This window comes from Globicephala melas, chromosome 15 (assembly GCF_963455315.2).
Source record: "Globicephala melas chromosome 15, mGloMel1.2, whole genome shotgun sequence".
NCBI lineage: Eukaryota > Metazoa > Chordata > Mammalia > Artiodactyla > Delphinidae > Globicephala > Globicephala melas.
Genome location: NC_083328.1, coordinates 14,583,291 through 14,610,121, shown reverse-complemented (window position 1 = coordinate 14,610,121; position 26,831 = coordinate 14,583,291). Strand labels below are relative to the sequence as shown.

Genomic DNA, 26,831 nt, shown 5'->3' with positions numbered 1-26,831 from the left:
ACTTTGTTTTAATAGAGTTCTGTTCATTTCCTCCTTCTTTATGTTCTTATTGTCATTCAAACTGCATATTTTATAATAAAATCCCATCAACAGTTATTTAATTATTGCTTTATGCAGTTGTCATTTAATTCATGTAGGAAAAGAGTTATGAACAAAAATATCTTTATACTGCCTTTTGTATTTATCTGTGTAGTTATCTTTATTAGTGCTTATTTCTTCATGTGGATTTGGGTTACTGTCTAGCGTCTTTTTATTTCATCATTAAGGACTCCCTTTATTTCTTGTACAGCAGCCCTTCCAGCGATGAATTCTTTCGGTTTTGTTTAGTGGGGATATCTTAATTTCTCTTTCTTCTTTTTTTTTAAAAGAGATAGTTAGTTTTTAAATTATTTGTTTATTTATTTTTTAGATTTTTTAAAAAATTTAATTTAATTAATTTATTTTTTGGCTGTGCTGGATCTTCGTTGCTGTGCGCGGGCTTTCTCTAGATGTGGCAAGTGGGAGCTACTCTTCGTTGCCGTGCTCAGGCTTCTCCTTGTGGTGGCTTCTCTGGCTGCGGAGTGCAGGCTCTAGGTGCACGGGCTTCAGTAGTTGTGGCATGTGGGCTCTAGAGTGCAGGCTAAGTAGTTGTGGCACACAGACGTATTTGCTCCATGACATGTGGGATCTTCCCGGACCGCGGATCGAACCCATGTCCCCTGCATTGGCAGGTGGATTCCTAGCCACTGCACCACCAGGGAAGTCCCTCTCCTTCATTTTTGAAGGATAGTTTTGCTGGATTTAGAATTCTTGATTGATAGTCTTTTTCCTTTTCTTTTAGCACTGCGATTATGTTATCCCACTGTCTCTGGCCTCTGTGGTTTTGATGAGAAGTCAGCTTTTCATCTTATTGAGGATTTTGAATGCGATGAGTCACTTTTTTCTTGGTACCTTCAATAACCTCTGTTTTTGGCTTCTGACAGTTTGATTATAATGTGTCTAGCTGTATATCTCTTTGATTTATCCTACTTGGTGTTTATCTCGTTCCTCAGTTGTTAAGATTAATGATTTTCACTGAATTTAGGGTGTTTTCAGCCATTTATTTATGTAACTCTTGATTTTTTCCTCTTTTTGTCTCCTCTGGGACTTCTGCATATTTTGGTGTGCTTGATGATATCCCAGAGATCTGAGGCTGAATTCACTTTTGTTCATTCTTCTTTCTGTTTTCCAGACTAGAAAATCAATCTCTCTTTAAGTCTGCAGATTCTTCAGCTAGCTTAAATCTGCTGTTGAGCCCCTCTAGTGAATTTTTCATTTTAATTATTATACTTTAACTCCAGAATTTCTGCTTGGTTCTTTTTTTAAAGAATAATTTTTATCTCTATTGATACTCCCTATTTGGTGAGAAATTCTCATAATTCCTTTAAATTCTTCAGACATGATCTCCTTTAGTTCTTTTTTTTTTTTTTTTTGTGGTACGCGGGCCTCTCACTGTTGTGGCCTCTCCCGTTGCGGAGCACAGGCTCCGGACGCGCAGGCTCAGTGGCCATGGCTAACGGGCCCAGCCGCTCCGCAGCATGTGGGATCTTCCTGGACCGGGGCATGAACCCGTGTCCCCTGCATCAGCAGGCAGACTCTCAACCACTGCACCACCAGGGAAGTCCTCCTTTAGTTCTTTGAACATAGTTACAAAAGCTGATTTAAAGTCCTTGTCTAGTAAGTCCAACATCTGAGCTTCCTTAAGGATAGTTTCTGTTGACTGCCCTTTTTTCCCCTGTGTTTGGGTCATACTCTCTTGTTTCTTTGTGTGTCTCATAGTTTTTGCTGAAAATGGACATTTTAAATAATATAATGTAGCTACTCTGAAAATCACCCTCTCTCCCAGGGTTTGTTGTTGTTGCTATTAGTTTTGTTACTTTTTTGGACTAATTCTGTAAACCCTGTACTCTTTGTCCTGTGTAACCACTGAAGTCTCTGCTTGGTTTGCTTAGTGGTTAGCTAATGATTGGGCAGATTTCCTTATGTCTTGAACCCATAAGTCTCCTAACCTTGTTGAGGGACTGTGTGTGTGTGTGTGTGTGTGTGTGTGTGTGTGTGTGTGTGTGTGTGTGTGTTGTGGCTCCCTTAATGCACCAGAAGTTTGCATTGTGCCTTAGCCTTTACTTCCTCGTTGTGTAGAATATCAGGGTCAGCCAGAGGTGAGAGAATAGGGCCTTCCTAGGTCTTTCCTGGGCATGTGCATGCCTTCTAGATTACTAAAAATATGTTGGAGCTTTTCTAAACCCTCTACATCTCATTCCTCAGTTTTTCCTTTTAAGTTTTTTGATCAATATATTGTTTACCCCAATTGTTATTGCCACTGCAGACAGCTATGGCATTAAAAAATTGTCTCTGGTTATTTTAACAAAAGCCCTGGGGATAGAATTGTTTACATTGAGGGTGCTCTGATTCAGGTCCAATGAAGATAAGCCCTGAGAATGGAGTTTTTCCAGTGAACTGCTAGACTGGTTAAGTAATACAATTCTTTGGAGTTGTGGTTTCAGAGGGAGCGCCTAACCTCTTCTGCTCCCTTGAGTGGCTACTGGACTGCTGTTATTCCCACCTACCGTGTTTGCAGGTTGTTGATTTCCCAGGCTTCCATGGAGCTGGAAGGAGGGAAATAGGACAAATTGAAATGCCATAAAGCTTGCTCTGCTTGCTGAAATCCAGCTGCTTTTCATGACTAAATGTTTTTTAGATTGTTGCAAGCCTTTGGTTTTCAGATTTCTGAAAAAGTTGATTTTGACCATTTGTGTCAGTGTTCTCATTAATTTTATGGAAGATCAGACTTTTAGAGGTCCTACTCTGCCATGCTGGATGTGTTTCCTTCAGCCTTTTCTTACATTTATGTAGTAGAAGAGTTTCATGCATTAGATTTTAGCACATTTTTTTAGGTTACTGACAACTTTGAGATAATACATTTTTGTTTTTCCAGTTTTCTTTGCTTTTGTTCCCATACACTCTGGTTAAACTGATTACTTAACATTTTCTGAATACATGCTATACTCTTCCACTTTGAGGCTTCTTATTATCTTATTTTCTCTGCTCAAAATACTCTTTCTTCCCTCAGTCCCACAGTTGGAGTCCTGCTTATCTTCTAAGATTCATTCTGATGTCATTTTCTTCATTTAGCTTTTTATGAGCCCATGGATGTGATCCTTTATTGGAAAACTTGTATTCTTTTTCATACCTTTTGTATGATCTTATACTTTCATCATGTGTGTATATGTGTGTGTGTGTGTGTGTGTGTGTGTGTGTGTGTGTGTGTATAGTAGGCATACATAGTTTATTGTCTTTTTCCCCTGCTGAGTTGCTAGTTCTTTGAAGCCAAATGATGAATCATACTTACTTATGTGCTCAGTAAATGGTTGTTTAATTCAAGTGTAAGTGTAAGGTTTCATAGCAAGAATGCTCCACATTTTAGGTATTTTACTGGGAATTGCATTTTGTTCATTTATTTTTGAACTGAAGGAAAATGTCTCCTCTGGAAAAATATAACAATACATAGTTGTACACACACTATACTATATAATCCTTGGTAAGGTGCAGGAAGGTGAGACTATAAAGGCAAAATTCAGCTTTTCCCATAGAGATTGTTATAATAGTGGTTTCTGATCAAAGATTTGATACCCAGATTTTTATAGAGAAGATCACAGAATTCCAGCTCTGAGTAACTTTGTGTCAGAGGCATAATTTCTCACGACAGAAGTGGGAACTTATTTACATGTGAGAGTGACTGTGCTGAAGCAAAACTAAACTGCTAAAAAACACAGGAAATGTAGAGCTACTTCTTGACATGCTAGATTTTAGCTTCCGTGTATGTCTGTTATCTCTTAGGACCAGATCTAGCTCTCCATTCTTTTCTTTCTCTTTTTTTTTTAGCTCTCCGTTCTTAATGCTATCTAGATAAAATCATCAGGGACTTGCAGAAAGTGTGCAAAAATGCATGCTGTTCATTTATGCAAATAAAGCAGAATGCATACATGGATTTAGAGTTTTCGTCTATCATTCTAATTAGATCTAAGATGATCGAAATAGGATAATTCAAAAATCCACAGAGACTTACCTGGTGATGCAGTGGTTAAGAATCTGGCTGCCAATGCAGCGGACACGGGTTTGAGCCCTGGTCCGGGAAGATCCCACATGCTGTGGAGCAACTAAGCCCGTGCACCACAACTACTGAGCCTGTGCTCTAGAGCCTGTGAGCCACAACTACTGAGCTCACGTGCCACAACTACCAAAGCCTGCACACCTAGAGCCTATGCTCCACAACAAAGAGAAACTACTGCAATGAGAAGCCTGTGCACCATAATGAAGAGTAGCCCCCGCTCACTGCAACTAGAGAAAGCTCACACACAGCAACGAAGACCCAACGCAGCCATAAATTTAAAAATAAATAAATAAATGTATTTAAAAGCAAAAGCTAGGTACATTTTTTAAACCATATGCTAATGAAAACCTTATAACACTATCAGAGTCTTAAATTCACTTCATTTGCACCATATGTTGCCTACACCGCTTTTTGTTCATGCCAAGCCTAATGTCTGGGAATCAACCATGGAATAATCATCATACTTTTAGAGTCAGACCTGGTTTGCAACTTGGTCAACAATTTGCCAAGTATTGATACCTTAAGTAAGTTACTTATTCTTTCTGAGCTTCACTTTCCTTATGTGTAAAATGATTCTAGGACAGAAATGTTAACTTTAACTTCTGGTTTGTTGCAGTGAGTCTAAGGGAGTACAAAAAAATAAGATTCTGATTTATTCATTAATGAGAGTGTAAAATGATAGAGGCAGATGAAATAGACTGATCAATAAAGAAGGTGGATTCGAAGAGCAAGGGCCAGAGGGGGGAAAAACAAGAGGTGAACTTTGTACTTTAGTCTTTCTGAATATAGTCGATCCATATTTTAACACTGGAATCAGGAGGAAAGACCAGTATTCTAATTATAGGAAAGAGTTAGCTGTCTGGGATTTTAGTGAGAAAGAAAGTTTTAGTGGGGTCACTCATTGCATATTTACTGAGTGCTCAATATGCATGTAGCATTTTATGTTATATGCTATGGGGAAAACTGAAAAGGATAAGATATAGTCAGTACCTTCCAAGAACTCACAACAAATTACACTCATAGAATCTAGTTACATTAACTTATTGGCAATCAAGAATCCATTAACTCATTCAAAAGTCCTTACTTTCAAGGAGTTCACAATCTACTGAAAAAAACAGACAAATTAGAAGAAATAAGATATGGGTAAATACAAGAGCACTAGGAAGGACAACTGCGTCATATGAGACAGAGAGCTGTCAGGAAAGCTTCCTAGAAGAGATAGTATTGAAACCTAATATTGAAGGATGAATGGGAGTTGTGAGTAAGAGATGCTGCACATTGTTGAAGATGAAGGCAGCTTTGAGTGAGTGAGTGTGTGTGTGTGTGTGTGTGTGTGTCTGTGTAGGGGAGTTGATGATGAGGAGTAATAAGAGGCTGAGGGGCAGGCAAGGGCTATATCATGAAAGGCCTTATGGTAAGGATTTTTTTGAAAGAAGTAGAAAGTCATTGAAGGGTTTTAAGAAGGGGAGTGTCATAAGTATATTTACATTTTAGATGGATCACTCTTGGGGGCTTCCCTGGTGGTGTAGTGGTTAAGAATCCGCCTGCCAGTGCAGTGGACACAGGTTCAATCCCTGGTCCGGGAAGATCCCACGTGCCGCAGAGCAGCTGAGCCAGTGCTCCACAACTACTAAGCCTGAGCTCTAGAGCCCAAGAGCCACAACTACTGAGCCCACATGCCACAACTACTGAAGGCCGCGCGCCTAGAGCCTGTGCTCCACAACAAGAAAAGCCACTGCACTGAGGAGCCTGCGCACCACAACGAAGAGTAGCCCCTGCTCGCCGCAACTAGAGAAAGCCGCGCGCAGCAACGAAGACCCAACGCAGCCAAAAATAAATAAATTAAATAAATTAAAAAAAAAAAAAAAGATCACTCCTGAAACAGGATAGTGAATGAACTGATTAAAGGAAGTCAGAAAGTACCAGTCAGTAGGCTATGGAGTTATCCTTGAGAATAAGATGAGGATGAGAATTAAAGCCATACCAGCAGAGGAAGAAAAGGGAGGAGAATTGATTCAAGAGCTATGAAGGAGGAAGAGTTGACAGGACTTATACCTGTTGTGTATGGAGAGGTTAAGAGAGAAACTACATAAATGCTCCCAGATTTTTAGCTTAAGCATTTGGGAGGAAGTGGTTCATTTACCAGTAGAGGAAAATGAAGAGGAGGATTGATTTACTAGGGAAGATATGTTCCATTTGGTGTTCTTTGAATTTGACAGGCCCAGTGGAACATTCAGATAGAATTTGTCCCTTGGCCTTTGAATGGTCAGGTCTTGGGATTTAGCATAGTTTTGGTTGCAGGTAGATTTGTGAGGCATCAGAAAATAAGTAGGGGGTAGCCATAGATGAAGCAGGATGAGTGTAGGAGTGTGGATGAGGGAACCCAATACCATAAATTAATGTTTTGTGACTGTTTTGTGATGTTTGCTTCTGATACATATTAAATTTGTGTACATAGATGAGGCTGGTTTTTTTTCTGGGCTTTCTATTTTGTGCCACTGATTACTATTAGTATCATAACAGTTAAAATATTTTTGTTAATACCTTAATATCTGTTTGGCTCGTTCCAAAGTCTCGGAAAAGCTATTTTTCCCATCTGCTATGAATTTTGTAGATTCAATTTAAAAATCCTGTTGGAATAATGACTGGGATTGCAAAATTTTGTCATGGCCTCCAGATTACTTTGGTTTTGTTTGTAGTTCCTTTTTCATTTTTGATATTATTTGTTTCAGATGACTCTGTAGGCATGTTAAGGAGATTTAAGAGAGATTTCACTAGGTGCTGATTCATCTATAAATTCCTTGCTTTATATTTTATTTGATAATAACACACCCACTGCATGAATGATGAATGGGTTTTAATTTGTGCTTTTTTTATTTTTTTAAATGTTTGCTTTAAAGGAGCTTATAGTTTAGTGGGGTACACTAACCACAATACAGTGCATGAACATGCAAGCCAATGTGTTTTTACCAAGTGCTTGAGGTTACAGAAGAGGGAAAAATTGATTTGGGGGGTGAGGGGGATGAGTAAAGAGCCCTGAGGAGGCGTGTATAAAAGAGAGAAAGGGACTTGATACAGGAGGCAGCAGCATGAGCAGAGGCCAGGTGTGTGTGAAGGTGCCTGGTTTGAATGAGGTGTGGTCCTGAAGGGGGCAGGCTTCATGGGAGGAGTGCCAAGGGGTGAAGTTGGTGGAAGAGCAGGAGCCAGTGTATGAAGGGTGCCACAGGTCCGTGTTCTTTAAAAGTCCTTTCACACGTTATCCACCTGATGGCCATAGCCGCACTGTGAAAGCAAAGAGGACTTGCAAGCATTCCTTTATCTTTGCATTTTCTCTGCAGTCTTCTTGTAATTTCTACTCTGATTACATGTGGAAAAGAGCTTGATTATCATTATTCCTGTTTTATGAATGAGAGACTTGATGCTCAGTGATTTATCTAGTTTCATATAGCTAAGAAAAAATGGTTTTGAGACTAGAGCCCACGTCTTCTGACTAATATACTAGGCTGCCTTTACATTATTTCAATGCCATCTTCTTTTCTCCTTTACCTATTCTAGTTACTTTTAATTCTAAAACTTAGGAGGTTGGTGGAAAATTTGCATAATTGAGTAACTGAATGAGAGTATATGATTTGAGCAAATTATTTTTTCTTTTCTTTGTGCTCCCTCTCATGGATGATTTAAACAGACGACAAACATGAGTGAAGAATCTAGAATAGGAATGGTTAGCCTACAATGGCCCTCTGATTTATAGGTCTGAGAAGGTTAGAACTTAGTAACTTAAACTTTTTATTTTGTTTTATTTTATTTAACTCTGTATTATGAAAAATTTCAAACATATGCAAAAACATAAAATTACACTGAGCCCTCAAGTACTCATCACTCAGCTTCAACAGTTACTAACTCGTAGTCATCTGATTTCATATAAACCCTTCCTCCCCCTGCCACATCTGCCTTCAGATATTTTTGAAGTAATTCCCAGACATCATTTCATTTAATTTGAACTTTTAAAAATGTTGTGCTTGAGTTTAACTTGTGCTCTTGTCTCTAATTGTGTCCTAGGCATTAAGTCCAGTTCTTAGTATTTGACCAGCTCTTTTCCCTCCTGACCATGGAGTTTTATTGGAAACAAAATTCCAGTACACTGCTCCTTTATGAAGATGGGTCCCAGCAGACTCCCAAAGATCGTCAGCTGTGTGTACTGTATTTTTCTTACATTTGTTGTCAGTGGTTTTAGTGCCAGCCCCCAGGGTGTGGCTAGGAAAAGATGTTCCCATGTTGGTACTCTGACCATGAGCTGACATAAGGATTGGTTTTACAACAGTGGGTTTATTTGAAGTTTCTGCTGAATGCAAAGCTGTCATTCAAATTAAACCCTGGACACTTATTAATTGGCAAGTTCAAGCACACGATACAGTTATTTTTCCTTTTGCTAAAAAAGCTGGAAGCAAATAGAGAAACCAGCTATAAATTGGACTTTAGACAGAAGGCAAAGTGTCACTGGGTGTTGCCATTTGCCACGTTGGTTGGATGAATAAGCATGGGAAGCAAGGAGCTAATGATTAATAACGGAAAGAAAGCATTTAGGGGATTGTTACGTTCCTATAATTTACCTTTTGCTGGGAAATTTACCCAGCATCTCTTTGTACGTAGCACATGGCTACTTTCCTACTATAAAAGCTGGGTGTAAGGAATGTGATCATGAGTGCATGTGCCTGGGCCTGTGTATATGCGCTGAGTGTTGAAAATGGTCTGCTGACTACCAACCTCTTACACTCCCATGTTTGTTGACTGACACTATTTTTGATTAGAAATCTTTATAAAATTTACAAAGATCTAAGTATGGAAGTATAATGTCATCATTCTCTTCTTCTCTAGAGCATTATTTCTGGGAGTCTTTCATTTGGCTTGCTGGGAAAGAACAGTCTTATTAATAGTAATTTTTCAGATATGTTTGTTGCTGTGTTTCAGTGCTTTTTCCTTCTACTGCAGATAAAAATGAGACTGAACTTTCTAGTGTTTCCTTCTAGCACAGCCTCAGCTTTGTAAACGTCCCAGTTGAGCAAATATTGACACTACTTGTCTGAAAATACAGTGGCCTGGACTTTAAGATATTGGAAAGAGGCCGGTGTGTGTTTGTGTATTCGTGCATGCGCCTGTGGACAGTGGTCAAATATATAAGGGTAATGGTCAGACAAGCTTTTACTGTACTTTCTTCTTAAATTATAGGACTACTTTTTTCAAGAATTTGAGAAGAATCAGTATTGAGGCCTGAGTAGAGACCTCAAGCTCTACAGCATCTCTCTTCCATAGACATTTTCTTCTCAGTTTGATTAGTTTACTTTTACATTTTGAAGACTCAGTGTACACTGTGACCTGGTGCTCTGTTAAGCATGCTGTGGTAGGGGACGGAACATAGACAAGGTCTCTGAGCTTCAGGAGTTTAAAATCTTTGGGAGTAAGTAAAATACACACAGTAAAATGAAGAGTGACCTTTGAAGAGGAGGTAAGATTTAGAGAGGTGGTGAGGAGAATGTGCTACTTGGGCCTCAGTTTCTGTCTCTATAAAATGAGAGCGTTGGACCAAATGACGTAAAGGCCCCTTTTAGCAGTCATGCTCTATGATTCTTCAAGTTAAGAAACGTCTAAAGACAGAAAATTAGGCTTCATATACTTAGTGAAAAAGTAATGAGGGACTTCCTGGTGGTCCAGTGGGTAAGACTCTGCTCCCAATGCAAGGGGCCAGGTTCAGACCCTGGTCAGTGAACTGGATTCCGCATGCATGCTGCAGGACTGAAGAGTTCGCATGCCACAACTAAGAGTCTGCATGTGGGCTTCCTTGGTGGCACGGTGGTTGGGAGTCTGCCTGCCGATGCAGGGGACATGGGTTTGAGCCCTGGTCTGGGAGGATCCCGCATTCCGCCGAGCAGCTAGGCCCGTGAGCCACAACTACTGAGCCTGCGCGTCTGGAGCCTGTGCTCCACAACGGAAGAGGCCGCGATAGTGAGAGGCCCGCGCACCGCGATGAAGAGTGGTCCCCACTTGCCACAACTAGAGAAAGCCCTCGCACAGAAACGAAGACCCAACACAGCCATAAATAAATAAATAAAAAGAGTCTGCATGCTGCAACTAAGAAGCTCTCATGCTGTAGTGAAGATTCCACATACCGCAACGAAGATCCCATGTGCCGCAACTAAGACCTGGTGCAGGCTGAATGAATGAATAGTAATGAGAATGTTTCTGGGGAAGCCAAGAATCCTCTTCTTTTCCTTTTTAGTATCCCTTACAAGGCCTTTGACCACTGTCTTATTTGCTTTCAAACATCTTGAAGGGAAGATAGAACATACTTTTTTCCCCTAAGTGTGTTGGGGGAGACAGTGTTTAATTAATTTATTTTTAAAATAAATTTATTTATTTGTTTATTTTTGGCTGCATTGGGTCTTCGTTGCTGCGCGCGCGCTTTCTCTAGTTGCGGCGAGTGGGGGCTACTCTTCATTGCGGTGCGTGGGCTTCTCCTTGTGGTGGCTTCTCGTTGCGGAGCACGGGCTCTAGGCGCGCGGGCTTCAGTAGTTGTGGCACATGGGCTGAGTAGCTGTGACTCGCGGGCTCTAGAGCGCAGGCTCAGTAGTTGTGGCGCATGGGCTCAGTTGCTCTGCGGCATGTGGGATCTTCCCAGACCAGGGCTCGAACCTGTGTCCGCTACATTGGCAGCGGGATTCTTAACCCTGCACCATCAGGGAAGTCTCAGTGTTTAATTTAAAATGCAACAGGAATGAAGGCTTGAAAAAAATTACCCCAAATTATGTTAATTGACACAGCTCTCAAGTATGATGGGATGTATGGCAGGGTTTTCTTTTCCCCTAAATTGTCCCTTAGTAAAGAGGAAGTTGCCTTCATTTGAGTCCTTATTAAACCTCTAATGTGAAGAGGTACCTTCTCAATTATTTCACTTTGAACAACAAACTACTGTTTTGGGTTAATGATGTATTAGCCTGACTCCAGTCAGTGCTGCTTTTGATGCCTATTGACAGAATCAGTAGAAAGAGACAGAGAAATTTAGTGTTGGATGCCTTAAAATAAGCCTTTTCAAGACCATTTTGAAAAATAATACCAGGCTTTGAACAGAGAAATGACGTGTTCTGACTTAAGTTTTGAAAGAAATCTCTTTGGCTGTTGAGTTGAGAATAGACTCTAGGGGGCAGGAGAAGAAGTAAAGATACCTTTCAGAAATCCTGGTGAGAGAATCTGGCAGTCCTAGTAGAAGTGTTGAGAAGTGGTGGGATTCTGACTACATTTTGAAGAAAGAGCCGGTAGAATTTTTGTCAGATTTGGATGTAGGGTATGAGAAAGAGGTAAATCAAATATGTATTAAATGCTTTGAAATCAAGCACATCTCACACCCTTTGACCTAGCAATTCCCCTTTTAAAAATTCAGAGTAGAAAATAATCATGTGTGCAAAGATGTTTGTACATGCAAGAATATTTATCACAAAAATTTAGAAACAAGTAAGTAATAATACAGAATTGGCCAAATAAACATTGGTAAAGCCTTTTCAGTAAAGTATTATGCAGTCATGAAAATGATTTACAAGTATGTTTCTGGACAAGGAAATACATTCATAATATATTTCTAATTTTTGTCTTTATGTATTTTACTGGGAATTTGGGGTATTTTAATGGGAAGTTATCAGATACTGTTGGTTGCTGCTATAGTAACTTGAAGGTCTATCATGTTAACTTTTTTTTTTTTTTTTTTTTGCGGTACGCGGGCTTCTCACTGTTGTGGCATCTCCTGTTGCGGAGCACAGGCTCCAGATGCTCAGGCTCAGCGGCCATGGCTCACGGGCCCAGCCGCTCCGCGGCATGTGGGATCCTCCCGGACCAGGGCACGAACCCGTGTCCCCTGCATTGGCAGGCAGACTCTCAACTACTGTGCCACCGAGGAAGCCCTATCATGTTAACTTTAGATTGGTGAATTCTATTTTGTATCTAATATGTGCTTGGGGAAGTTTTCAGAGAAGTCGTTATGTTGTTTTTGTACAATTGAATACTAAATTGTTCATGTAATTTTTGAACGAAGTTGAGTCATTTGTCACCTATTGGATTCTGACATATGTCAGATGTTGGTAAGTTAAATGTAAAGTATATATAGTACTAAATTTTATCAAAAAGCTTTGCAATTTCAGGGTGATTTCTTAGTGATCACTGCTTTTCTCTCATGCAATATACATTATGCAACCCCCCAAACAAACGAATGTACTAGAGGAATCATTCCTGTATAACTATAAAATGAAATGGACTAGAGTTAATTGTGTCCCTAAGAGCATTCCTCTTTGCTTCATTAAATGCGTTATGTTTGCTTTGTTTGTATTTAAATGAATTTATATTTCATTTAAATGTTCATAAAATGGAAAATACGGGGATCATTTTTCTAGGATCATTTCTCTACTTTTCTCAGTAAAACCCATTATTTACTTCATGTCTTCCTATCACCACTGAATCTATCACCACTAAATAATGTTAATCAGAAACATTAATTGGAAGATTTAGAGTCACAGGCTCTCCTCTTCTTGGTCTTCTCCTGTCATCTGTCTTCTCCTTCCCCCATGTTTCCCCTCAAATTTCTCTTGATTTAAAAATTTTTTTTGTTTTAAAAATTGTTATACAGTAAAATTGACTTTTTTCTGGTGTATAGTTCTGTGAATTTTCATACATATATTGATTCATGTAACAACTACCACAGTCAGGATACAGAACAGTTCCATCATCCCAGAAAACTTGTGTTATATCCCTTTATACTTAGTCCTCTGGCATCCAGTGATGTAGTTTTGTCTTTCCAAGAATATTTTATAAGTAGAATCATTTTGAGACTGGCTTCTTTCAATCAGCATAATGCCTTTGAGGTTCATTCAGATTGTTGCATGTATCAAGAATTTGTTCCTTTTTACTGCTGGATAGTATTCCAGAAGTGGATGTACCACAGTTTATCCAAATTTACCCATTGAGGGACGTTTGGTTTGTTTTCAGTTTCTGGTGTTTATGAATAGAGCTGCTATATTCACGTGCAGGTTTTATGTGAATGTAGGTTTCATTTCTTTACGACAAATTCTCAGGAGTGCACTTGTTGGGTTGTATGGTAAGTGTATGTTTACATTTATTAGACTCTACCAGACTTTTAAAAAAAATTTTTATTAGAGTATAGTTGATTTACAATGTTGTGTTAATTTCTGCTGTACAGCAAAGTGAGTCAGTTATACATATGCATATATCCACTCTTTTTTAGATTCTTTTCTCATATCGGTCATTAGAATCTACCGGACTCTGGATGTACCATTGTGCATTCCCAGCAATGTGTGAGAGCCAGTTGCTCCTCGTATTTGTCAGCACTTGATATTGTCTGTCAGCATTTTTTATTTGAATCATCCTAATAAGTGTGTAGTTGTTTTTTAAAAAAACCAGTATTATTGACACGTAATCCACACACCATAGATTTTCCTACAACCTGGATTTAAAACATTTTCATCACCCCCAAAAAAAAAACCACATGAGCTTCCCTGGTGGCACAGTGGTTAGGAATCTGCCTGCCAATGCAGGGGACACGGATTCGAGCCCTGGCCTGGGAGGATCCCTCATGCCGCGGAGCAACTGGGCCCGTGCGCCACAACTACTGAGCCTGAGCTCTAGAGCCTGCAAGCCACAACTACTGAGCCCATGTGCCACAGCTACTGAAGCCTGCTCACCTGGGACCCATGCTCCGCAACAAGAGAAGCCACGACAATGAGCCCTCGCACTGCAAGGAAGAGTAGCCCCCGCTCACTGCAACTAGAGAAAGCCTGTGCACAGCAATGAAGACCCAACACAGCCATAAATGAATGAATGAATGAATAAATAAATAAATAAATAAATTTATTAAACAAACAAAAAACATGGTATGGGCTTCCCTGGTGGCGCAGTGGTAAAGAATCCACCTGCCATTGCAGGGGACATGGGTTCGATCCCTGCTCTGGGAAGATCTCACATGCTGCAGAGCAACTAAGCCTGTGCGCCACAACTACTGAGCCTGCACTCTAGAGTCCACAAGCCACAACTACTGAGCCCATGCACCGCATCTACTGAAGCCCGTGCACTCTAGAGGCCATGCTCTGCAACAAGAGAAGCCACTGCAGTGAGAAGCCCGCGCATCGCAATGAAGAGTAGCCCCCACTTGCCGCAACTAGAGAAAGCCCGCACACAGCAACAAAGACCCAACACAGCCAAAACTAACTAACTAAATAAATAAAAATAAATAAATTTTTTAAAAAAACCATGGTAGTTGTTTCCATCTTCCTTCTCCCCTCAGCCCCAGGCAACTACTAATTTTTCTGTCTCTACAGATTTGCCTTTTCTGGATATTTCATATAAATGGGATCATACAGTATGTGATCTTTTATGAGTTATTTCAGTCAATTAGCATAATATTTTTAAGGTTCATCCAAATTGTAACATGTATCAGTACTCCTTTTTATGGCTTAGTAATACTTTGTTGCATGGATATACCATATATTGTTTAGTGGGCATTTGGGTTGTTGCTTATTTTTGGCTATGAATAATGATGCCATGAACATTTGTGTACAAGTTTTTGTGTAGACACGTGTATTCAATTCTCTTGGGTGGAATTGCTGGATCATATGGTAACTCTTAACCTTTTGAGGAACTGCCGAACTGTTTTCTAAAGTGACTGTGCCCCTGCCAGTTTACAGTTCCACCCACTGGCAGTATATGAGGGTTTCAGTTTCTCCACATCTTCACCGACACTTTTTATTGTCTGTGTTTTTTTTGTTGCCATCTAGTGGGTTTGAAGTGGTATCTCATTTTGGTTTTGATTTGCATTTTCCTGAAGATTAACATTGTTGAGCATCTTTTCTTTTCATGTGCTAATTAACTATTGTATATCTTCTTTGGGGAAGTGTCTAGTTAGAGTTTTTGTCCGTATTTTATTGGGTTATTTGTCTGTCTTGTTGAATTGTAAGTTCTTTATATATTCTGGTTACAAGTCCCTTATTGGACATATGATTTACATATATGTTCTCCCATTTTTTGGTTTGTCTTTCACTTTTAGGATATTGTCCTTTGAAGCACAAATATTTTAAATTTTGATGAAGTCCAATTTATCTGTTTTTTCTTTGTCTCTTGTACTTTTGGTGTTGTATCTATGAAACTGTGGCCTAACGCACAGCCACAAAGATTTACACTTCTGTTTTCTTCTAAGAGTTTTATAGTTTTAGCTCTTATATTTAGGTCTCTAGCTCATTTTGAGTAAATTTTTGTGAATAGGTATTCAACTTCATTCTTCTGCATGTGGATGTCCAGTTGTCCCAGCATCATTTGTTGAAAAGAGTGCTCTTTCCTCTCTCAGTTATCTTGGCACCCTTGTCAAAAGTCAGTTGACCGTAAATGTAAGTTTATTTCTGGACTTCCATTCATCTGTATATCTGTTTTTCTGCCAGTATTGCATTGTCTTCATTACTATCACTTTGTATTAAGTTTTGAAATTGTGAATCTTCCAACATTTTTGTTTTTCAAGATAGTTTTGGCCAGAGTAAGATTGTATAAACCTAAATAGGATTAAGTAACTCACTGCTTAGAATCTTTAAATCAGTCACATCTGATTGCATCTATGATAAAATTTTATATCCCTAACCTGACCCACAAGATTTATGAACTGACCCCTGCCCATTTTTCCAGTTTCATCTCTCACTCACTTTCTCTCTTGCTTACTGCCTTAGCCTGCTCTTTGAAAACTATTTTTTTTTTTTTTTTGCCCGCACCATGTGGCATGTGGGATCTTAGTTCCCAACTAGGAATCGAACCTGTGTCCCCTGAATTGGAAGCACAGAGTCTTAACCACTGGACTGCCAGGGAAGTCCCTGAAAGCTTTAAAATGCCTTTCTATTGCAGGGCTTTTGCGTATCCATTTACTTTTGCTTAGAATGCTCTTCTCTTCACTCTTTACCTAGTTCCTGCTCATTCTTCAGATCTTTACCTGTCAATTTTTAAGAAAGGCTATTCCTATTATTATTTTTTTTTAATAAATTTATTTAGTTTTGGCTGTCTTGGGTCTTCGTTGCTGCGCGGGCTTTCTCTAGTTGCTGTGAGTGGGGGCTACTCTTCGTTGCAGTGCATGGGCTTCTCATTGCAGTGGCTTCTCTTGTTGCAGAGCACGGGCTCTAGGCGCACGGGCTTCAGTAGTTGTGGCACGTGGGCTCAGTAGTCGTGGCACGTGGGCTCAGTATTCATGGCTTGCGGGCTCTAGAGCGCAGGCTCAGTAGTTGTGGCGCATGGGCTTAGTTGCTCCATGGCATGTGGGATCTTCCTGGACCAGGGCTCGAACCCGTGTCCCCTGCATTGGCAGGCAGATTCTTAACCACTGCGCCACCAGGGAAGCCCCCTATTATTTTTTAAATATTGTTTTTTCTTTTCTCACTTAGAAAGGTAACACATGTTCATCATAGCAGATTGGAAAAATAAGGAAAGGTATCTTACAAGGAAACCAGAGGATAAGCATTTAATGTTGCAGAGACATCTAATGCCAGCTTGTTTTTTGGTCCTATGGTCCTTATTTTCTTTTTCTGTTTGGAAGCCTGAAGAACTATTTCTTTCACATTTGAAATTGAATTATATTTGAAATTTGAAATTGCCATATTTGAAATTGCCAGGATATTTCCAGATTGGGTTTATTGTCATTGTTTTGCTTGAATGGTAGGCCCTCACTTGAATAGACTAATGTCTTTTTTTCTATTTCCAAAAGGACTTTTTCCCTTTGTGCTTTTGATACAGTTTTAGTTTCTTTAACCAAAATGTTATTTTTCTAGGATTGAATCTTAATTCTCCATTTTCTCTATTACTCTCTTTTCTCTCCATTGTTTTCTTTCCTTCCCACTTTCTCCCCTTTAAATTAAATACTGGTGTAACATCTTAAGTGTGCCTTCTACATCATGGATACAGTTTTCTGCATAGATATTTCAATGCTATATTGCTACCAATTATCTTAATTAATGTTTTTTTCTTTGCAGTCTTTTCTTATCAAGCTGATCTTCTAATCTCAACCTCTTCTCACTTTATGGTTCTTTGTTGCAGCTTTATAATAAAGTACAGTGCCTGGCACAGTAATAGGTCTTCAAATATGTGGCTAAAGGAATGAATACATGAGTAAACAAAAACCAGATCTTGACTGTTGTATCCTACTGAGACTCTCAAAAAATATTTCTTTGAGTGTATTCTTCAGAAAAAGAAAAACCAGCTGTACTGAGGTGTAACATATACCATAAAACTTACTCATTTTAAGGGTACAATTCAGTGATTTTTAGTAGATTTTATAGAGTTGTGCAACTATCACAGCAGTCCAGTTTTAGAACATTTTCATCACTGGAAAAAGTCCCCTCATGCCTGTTTGCCATAAGTTCCTGCTTCCACCCCATGCTTTCTGTCTCTGTAAATTTGCCAGATGTGAACATTTCATATAAATGTATGCTGATGTAGCTGCTCAGATACATACACACACACACAATTGTTTTCATTTTTAAGCATGGCTTTCTTGTGGTTTGCCCCCCTGTCTGCATAGCTTAGTGGACAGCGGTTGTGCTCAAACATATTGAGGCAGTAAGACTTGTCCTCTGCCAGTGGATCTGCGTGTGGGGCAGAGGAACATGTTCAAAGTTCAGGCTGTTCTCAAATCTGCCCTGGTGTTTACTTTCCACTTGATCCTTTCATGTCTCCTCTTTGCCTGTATATAGCTCAGCTTTGGCCACGAGCTTGCTGATCACGACTACAGCCTCAGCCTACTAGAGCTCTTCACCGTCCTTGCTCACCTGCCGCCTGGAGCATCACTTACACTGGCAGCACGGTTGGGCATGTGTGCTACGCTCCAGTTCAAATTGAGTGATCTCCCATTGATTCCAGCAGCAAAGCCTCCAGGCCTTGTAGTTTGCCCTGCCCTGCAGAACCTCTGTACCTGCTGAGTGAGTGGATGGTGGGGGTGGGAGTAGTCTTGGGCACAAATACCACAGCTCTCACTGTTCTTACTGAACGTTGAGCAGTTTTTCAAACATAAATGCTTCTTGGGTTGCTGTATTCCTTTGGTCAATTTCCAGAGGACTGAAAGGGTGGTTTTGTCAGTTTCATTCCTCTTTATAACTTGTTTTTTTGGGGAGAAGAATGGCCTACCTTCTCGTTAGTTCATAGCTAGACATCCAGCCCCTCAGAATGTATTCTTTTTCTGGTGTAGTTAGTCATTTCCCCAGGTGTACTCACTGTCAGTCAGGATATTCATATGTATATGTATGTGTGTGTGTGTGTGTGTGTGTATATATATATATATATATATATGACTGAGAGTTTTTAAGGAATTGGCTCATGTGATTATGGCACTGGTATTTCTAAAATCCATACAGCAGTCCGGCAGGTAAGAGTTGATGTTAGCCTAGAGGCTGAATTCCTCAGGGCAGCAAGGCTAGAAACTCAGGCAGGGTTTCTGTGTTGCAGTCTTGTGGAGAGTCCCTTTTTCTTCAGGAAACTTGTCTTTTCTCTTAAGGACTTCAATTGTTGGATGAGGTCCACCTGTATTTTGGAGGGTAATCTACTCAAAGTCTGTTGATTTAATTGTTAATCACTTCTAAAAAATATACCTTCACAGAAACATTTTGACTGGTGTTTGACCAAACACTGGGCACCATAGCCTAGCCAAGTTGACAGATAAAACTAAACATCACACTTGCCCTCTGAAGTTCAGGGTAAGTTTACATGTACATAGTACGTATGTTTTACATACATGCCCCTGCTTTTACATGTCTGTGTCTTTGGTCATAGCGTATCTTCAGTTTAGAATGCTCTGTGTACCCAAATCTTATCTATTCTAGATAAGGCTAGATCACAGACACACACAGTTTTCTTTGCACCCTATACACCAGCTTTCCTGAACTACTTCTTGTCACCTAATTATGCTGTGTTCTGTCATGCCATTGTGCTTTTGCACACAAGTTTCTATTGCTTAGCGTACTCCTTCCTCTTGTTTTATATATGGTTTTATAGCTTCCTGAGGTAGCTTCCTTTCTGTGTGCCTTTTCATTATACTACCATTGTCTCCTTTGCTTGTTTCTACTAAGACACTGATCACACTTTATTATCATTGTATATTTGTCTGCCCATGAGACTTTGTTTCCTGAGAGCAGGGGTCACTGCACTGCTGTCCTTTTCAAAGTTTATCCTCAGCCAAGCCCAAGTATCTGGACTGTAGTACCTAAATAAATAATTTCTAAGATATGAATAAACTGAATCTGTGTTAAAAATTTGGAAGTTGTATATTTCTTCTGTAATTTCTCTTTATGGTAGAATGTGGATGAAGCTTCTTGGGGATGAAGCAACTCTGAATATCAGAGATGAACCTTGGGTTAGACTCCAAACATACTTGGGAATATTAAATATTTGCTTGACTCACCATAGAAATAATTTTATTTATATTTCCATTCTGTGCAAGGTCTGTAGCTTCAGAATTGTTACATTAAGAAAAGCTGTTTCTGATTAGAAATATTGATTTATTTTTGCTTATATTTATATATACTTTTATTCTAAGAGTATCAGTGTATTTAAGACTGCTTCAACTTCTTTCTAGCTAAAATGCAATGGTGATAACTGATGATTAATTTGTAAACAATCTTAATGTAATGGTAAAATAACTTTTTCCTTTTCCTATTAGATATTGATCATCTTTCTGAAGTAGAATCTCCATGGCCTGAAAGTTTTCTGAAAAACATTTGTAGCAAAATATCTGTTTAATAGCAAGATAACCCCATCAAGATGGTTGGAAAACTGAAGCAGAACTTACTATTGGCATGTCTGGTGATTAGTTCTGTGACTGTATTTTACTTGGGCCAACACGCCATGGAATGCCATCACCGAATAGAAGAACGTAGCCAGCCCCTCAAATTGGAGAACACAAAGACCACTGTGCGAACTGGCCTGGACATCAAAGCCAATAAAACCTTTGCCTATCACAAAGATATGCCTTTAATATTTATTGGAGGTGTGCCTCGGAGTGGAACCACACTCATGAGGGCCATGCTAGATGCACACCCTGATATTCGCTGTGGAGAGGAAACCAGGGTCATTCCTCGAATCCTGGCTCTGAAGCAGATATGGTCACGGTCGAGTAAAGAGAAAATACGCTTGGATGAGGCTGGTGTCACCGATGAAGTGCTGGATTCTGCCATGCAGGCCTTCTTACTAGAAATCATTGTTAAGCATGGGGAGCCAGCCCCTTATTTATGTAATAAAGATCCTTTTGCCCTGAAATCCTTAACTTACCTTGCTAGGTTATTCCCCAATGCCAAATTTCTCCTGATGGTCCGTGATGGCCGGGCATCAGTACATTCAATGATTTCTCGAAAAGTTACAATCGCTGGATTTGACCTGAACAGCTATAGGGACTGTTTGACCAAGTGGAATCGTGCCATAGAGACCATGTATAACCAGTGTATGGAGGTTGGCTATAAAAAATGCATGTTAGTTCACTATGAGCAACTTGTCTTACACCCTGAACGGTGGATGAGAACACTCTTAAAGTTCCTCCAAATTCCTTGGAACCACTCAGTATTACACCATGAAGAGATGATTGGGAAAGCTGGGGGAGTATCTCTGTCAAAGTGAGTAGATGTTATGTTTTTTATTTGACCATATTCAGCTAATAAAGAATATGTGTGTGTGTGTGTGTGTGTGTGTGTGTGTGTGTGTGTGTGTCTATATGGAATATATATATGTATATGGAAACTGTAGACCTTTTCTAGAATAGAGCTTCATCAGTGAGTTTTTAAAAAATTCTCTAGCCGGTTCATTATAGACCCTTTCATTTACTTAATTCATTTTAAAATTTATGAATTGTTCTTTATGTACTTGATGGAAGCAAACCCAATTTATAGCAGTGAAAGGACATCAGACTTTAATGTCCATCATTCAATTTTAGTGGCTTCTGATATTTAATTTCTAGATATTTTTGTTAATAAGGATAGTTAACTTTTGTGTAGATGAGGGTCAATATGAGGAAAAGCATCTACCATGTTGGTATGAAGTGAATTCCAGCATATAGGAAATTTTAGTGAGAGAAAAATAAAGGTTAAAATTATCTAACTCATTCCCTTCATTTTACAGGTAGGAAATCTGAGTCAGAAAGATCAAAATGATTTACTCAAATTTAAATGGCAGGGCCAGAATTAGAATCTATGCTTTGGTCTTAATGGGCTAGTGCTTTTTCCCATGGCATTTTATTACATGTAGTGCTTCTTTTGTCATGTGATGGATACATCTTCCCTTGATTTTTACAAAATTTTAGAGGATCTCTGAAATTTGGAAGCTTAATCCATAATTCATACAAGAAGTTCCTTGGATTCAAGTATTTCTAAAACCATTGTATTTTTCTTCCTTTCTAATGAAGTGATGACTAGGGTGGCCTGACTTGCTCTGATAACCTGACTTGATGACTTATACCTAGAATAAGGATATAAGGATATAAAAACTACTGTTAAATTCAGGTAGCATCTCCTCATGAAGAAAAGTTGGCTATGACTAAATTTTATTTTTTATCTTTCCATTTATAAAAGTAATACCTAAAAAAAAAAGAAAAAGAAAAAGCAGTGAACTTCCCTTGTGTGTCCTGCTTGCCCCTATCAAGGAATGTCTTCTTGATTTTTTTTCAAAGTATAGAACTTGTACAGTAAATATTGATTCCTCATATAGGTAATTGAAAAGGAACAGCTACCTTTCTGCAACAAGCTTTCAGTTATTGATTATAAATTATTAGGTATCATCACTCCAGTGGCTCCAGGTTATTTTTATTGATTCAGAGAGAATTACAGCTTTAGCTAACGTCATCACAGTTTACTGTTCTTTCCAAATAATAGAGCATCACTAGTTTCTAATCACCTGTATTCCTAGGTAGCATTTTACTTTGTATGCTTGTATGTTGGCCCAGAAATTCTGATGCTAGTTCCATCTATTAATATAAAATAAGCCTATTAACACCCCACCATCTCTCCAAGTAGGGATTAAAGAGATATGCTCAAGTTAAATTTCTGTGGAAATCAGGAAAAGATAATTTTGCAGGGACTTCCCTGGTGGTCCAGTGGTTAGGACTCTGCACTTCCACTGCAGAGAGCGTGGGTTTGATCCCTGGTTGGGGAACTAAGAACCTGCATGCTGCGCAGCGTGGCCAAAAAAAAGAAAAAAGAAAAAAGAAAATTTTGCAAACATGCAGACCAAGGAAATTCATAGGAATTTTGAATCAGTGAGTTTTAGAGGGGGAAGAGACCTTACTTAGCATAAAGTGTATGGAATGCAGACCCAGTGAGGTTTTATGCTTTGTCAAGAATCACATATGGCAGAACCATGACTAGAACCTCCAATGCCTATTCCAAGACTCTTGCCACTATATGAGTTTTTAAAAATGAGGGTATAACATATATAGTAAATCACAAATATTCAGTGTACAATTTGATGAATGTTTACATCTCTACACACTTGTGTTCTTATCATCCATATAAAGATATAAAAAAATTACCAGCACTCAGGAGACTCCTTTATGCTCCTTCCCAGTCAGTATCCTCCTAAACCCCAAAGTAACGACTGTTCCAATCTCTTACACCAGAGGTGATATGAGGTTGCATATAAAGTTCAAAAACAGTCTTGCTTGTTTTTGAACTTCATATAAATGCAGTCATGTCTATTTATTATCTTGTTCTTGGATTTTTTCATTTAACATTTAGATTCACCCAGAATATTATACATAGCAGTAGTTCATTCTTTTTCATTACTACCTGATATTCCAATATGTAAATATAACACAATTGATCCATTGTTCCATTGATGGACATTTGATGTTTCCAGTTTTGGGGAATTATGTGTAAAGTTGCTAAGCATATTCTTGTACATAACCTTTGGTTGACATAAGCTTTCATTTCTCTTGGGTATATAACAATGAGTAGAATTGATGGCTCGTAAGATATCTCTATCTATGTATCTATATATCTTTAACAAATACTTCCAGTTTTCCAGAGTGTCTGTATCATTCATGTATGGCTGTACCATTCATGTGTGACTGTACTATACATGAATGTGTTCTAGTTGCTTCACATCTTTGCCAACACTTGGTATTGTCAGTCCTTTTAATTTTAGTGGGATGCAAGTAGTTTTTAAACTTAAGAGCAAAATAATAACATTTAAACTCCTTTTTGAAACAAAGACTTACCCAGCATTACAGTATAAAATAGATAAGAGCAGAGCTACTGTGGTTGAAGCAGGTCTAATCTAAACTGTACTGCCTCTTTTAAGACTGAGTCCCTGCTCTTAAAAAGAGCTAATTGGGGGATAAGGTAAAAACATACAGACTTATTCCATTAGTAAGTACCAGGTTGTAAATATTACATGTTAGTTGAGAGTCATGACCATAAGGAATTCATAGCCCAGAGTCAATCATCCTGTGTGCTTTTGCCTTCCTATAAATATTTTTATTCTGGGAAAATTGTTTAAAGTAAGTATTTTAATACTTATTTTAGTATATTATTTAGTACAAAAATACTGAAAATATTTAGGCAGCCTTGAAGGCTTGAAGATATCACCAGATGGCTCAGGATGCAGAAATTGTTGATGACAGCAATAAGAAGGGCCTTCATGGTTCTACCTGCCTTATCTTGTTAACTATGAAGGTTAAGCTTTCTTTTGCTTTGCTTAGGAATTTTCAGTTATTTTCATTTCATCTGTTCCTTCCCTGGTCAGTTCCAGTTACAGAAGAGTAGGAGGTGTAAGGTAGTCACCTGCTAGCATGTATAAGGGTCGTCTATGAAAGAGTTTGATAGAAGAAAGCATACTTTCATTCTGGCGTGGTCCAGGGAGTCTTCATTAGAGATTAGTGTATATAAGCTAAACTTTTCAAAATTGAAAATAAAAGCAAAATATTTAATGAGTGGAGAAGGGATGAAAACAGATTGCTTTGACTGGCTGATAATTTAGCTTTAGTTCTGCATTTAGGTAAAACTGTGGGATTTTATTCTATTTTATTTTTTTACTTATTAATTTTTTTTGGCTACGCTGTGCAGCATATGGGATCTTAGTTCCCCGACCAGGAATCGAACCCGCACCCCTTGCATTGGAAGCACAGGGTCTTAACCACTGGACCGCCAGGGAAGTCCCTAGGATTTTAGATATACTAGTCATCCTTGATATTTTAAGGTAGTCGTTCAACTCCAGTAGTAGTTCTAGTTTCTCCAGTGACTGGCATTATAACTTTTATGTTTGAATGCTACGTTCTGTTTTAATAAATTATTCAACCATACTATTCAACTTCGTATTAAACTGAATCATAGTCTTGAATATGATAGCTCCAAAAAACAATATGTATAGAACTCGCTGATCTCTCTATTTCTTCTAAACTAATAGAGAGTAGGAAAAAATTGAGGTATTTCTACATGTCTTTTTGCCTTTATCTTTCAAGAAATGTTTGTATAGAAAGGTGGGGGGGCACATTCTAAGGAAAATATTTTATGCAAATAGGTGTATTCCGGCAGAATTCTCCAAGTGATTGAATTGGAGGAGGGTTTTACTGATCAGTAAATGGTATCTACTGCTGAGGCCTGCTCTGTTTGATATTTGTATTTTGCGTTTGGAGTAGGAAATAGAAGTTTGTATTTTGAGTAGGAAATAGAAGTAAAGTTTGAGACTATTTATGTAGACCTCTTCCTGCAGATTGTGGAATTTTTGTGGAATTTTAGTCATCTCCATATGGAAGCATTCAGGAAGTTACTAGAGTGCACAGAGTTGTTTCTGCTCTTAAACTCATTAAGATACTATAGAATTACCTGGAACAAATAAAAATCATCAATAATAGTAACAACAAAAAAAAGCCACCAACCATATGTATACTCAAGAGTGAGTGAAATAAAAAGGTAACTTATGATCAGTAAATAAGTTTAGTAGTCAAAAGAGCAAAGCCAGAAAAATAAAATAATATAATGGTAACCCTTAAAAGGAATAAGTACAAGAATCACAACTACAATTCAGAGAAGAGTTATCTACTCCAAGAGCAGAAAAAGGGTGTACAACTATTATGCACAAATAGGTTAGAATGAAAAATGTAATAGTGGTAAATATAAGAGAACAAATTAGAATACAATAAATGACACTCTGAAGCTTCTAATAAGTGTAAAGCAGAGAAAAAACTTAGAAATCAGATCCAGAGCAAAAAACACATTAAATAGGTGAAAATAATGCAGAAAAATTTTTGGAAATGGAGATACTTTTGAGGAAGTAGAATAGTTATTTAGTAAATTTAGAATATTAATTTTTTTTTTAGTTTCCAAAATGGAACTTAGTTTGGAATTAAAAATTTTTATATTTTACAGGATTACCAGAGAAAGATAACAAAATGTCTACTTGAAAAATTTCTGAAATGTAAGGATAACAAGAATATTATGAGTGGGCTTCCCTGGTGGCGCAGTGGTTGAGAGTCCGCCTGCCGATGCAGGGGACACAGGTTCGTGCCCCGGTCCGGGAAGATCCCACATGCCACGGAGCGGCTGGGCCCATGAGCCATGGCTGCTGAGCCTGCGCGTCCGGAGCCTGTGCTCCGCAACGGGAGAGGCCACAACAGTGAGAGGCCCGCGGTACTGGAAAAAAAAAAAAAAAAAGAATATTATGAGCAAGTTAAGAGAATGCTATATTCATGCAAATTAGGATCACTTCTATAGTTTGTAAGATTAATAGCATGCAAATCAGGATTAGCTGAGCTCTGTGAACTCAGATTAAAATATCCCAGAGGAGTTTTATAAATATTACATTTTTCCCCATAAAATTATCATAGAGCAAGGCTGTTTACTTTGGATTACTGATCCTTTGTGAAGGCAGTAAACCTATCTTTATAAATTTAGTTGTTAATCAAATACCATCTAAGAGGAATGCTTTGGGATTGTGAAAATGGCTGTGCTGCTTTTACAAGTCAAATTGAAGAGCTAAGTAGCTGAGAACGCTTAGCTGGAAAAGGGTAATTGAATAAACGAGGAATACAATTGACAGCAAAACAGGTTGTAAAAGGAAAACAGTAGAGGAAAATTGTATTTAAAAATATGTCAGTGAAGAATGAGAAGAACAAGAACATATATTAATATAAAGCACAACTCTCACTTTTCTTGAAGAACATGGCAATCGATGGCAAAAAATAGAAGTTGGGTATTAAATCATTTAGATTAAGGTGTCTTTGCAAAAGATAGAGATCCAAGATAACAATGGTTTTAAATAAAATAGTGGCTGTTATGTAAAAGAAGGCAGACCAAGACTGGTTTGGAAGCTCATTGCCCCCAAGGTCCAAGTTGGAGCTCCAGTCATATTATCTGTGTCCTAGGCAGCAGGGTAGGGGTAGGGTGGGCATATAAGAAGGAGCCTTAAGTATTTTTTAAGAATAGTTTCTAGAAGCTTTCAGGTAGCCCTTCTCCGTGTGTTGCCCTGGCCATAACTTAGTCTTATGGCCGTAAATAAAAGGCTGAGGAATGTAGTGACCATGTGCCCAGCTGAGAGTTGATGTTTCTTTTACTGAGAAGAATAGGTTGTTTTTTGGGGTAGGCAGATAGCAGTCTCTGCTACTTCACTGAGTACTTACTATGTGCCAGACAGACTGCAGAAGTCTGCCCTAAAG

The 26,831-nt window shown here is 38.6% G+C and overlaps 1 protein-coding gene across 7 annotated transcripts in view; it reads left to right on the top strand.

The window, feature by feature from the left end:
* The window catches only part of TPST1 (tyrosylprotein sulfotransferase 1), a 121,386-nt gene that overhangs the window by 16,276 nt on the left and 78,279 nt on the right, over window positions 1–26,831 (top strand). For 5 of the 7 annotated variants that reach the window (XR_009559095.1, XR_009559092.1, XR_009559097.1 and 2 more), the window contains exon 2: window positions 19,857–20,802. Coding sequence is in view for 1 of the 7 variants with exons in the window: in XM_030871903.2 (XP_030727763.1) it covers window positions 19,958–20,802 (845 nt within the window). In the remaining 6 variants the exon portion in view is untranslated. Of the gene's footprint in view, window positions 1–17,898; window positions 18,124–19,856; window positions 20,803–26,831 lie in introns of all 7 variants that reach the window. The other 2 variants (XR_009559094.1, XR_009559093.1) reach the window with 1 other exon arrangement.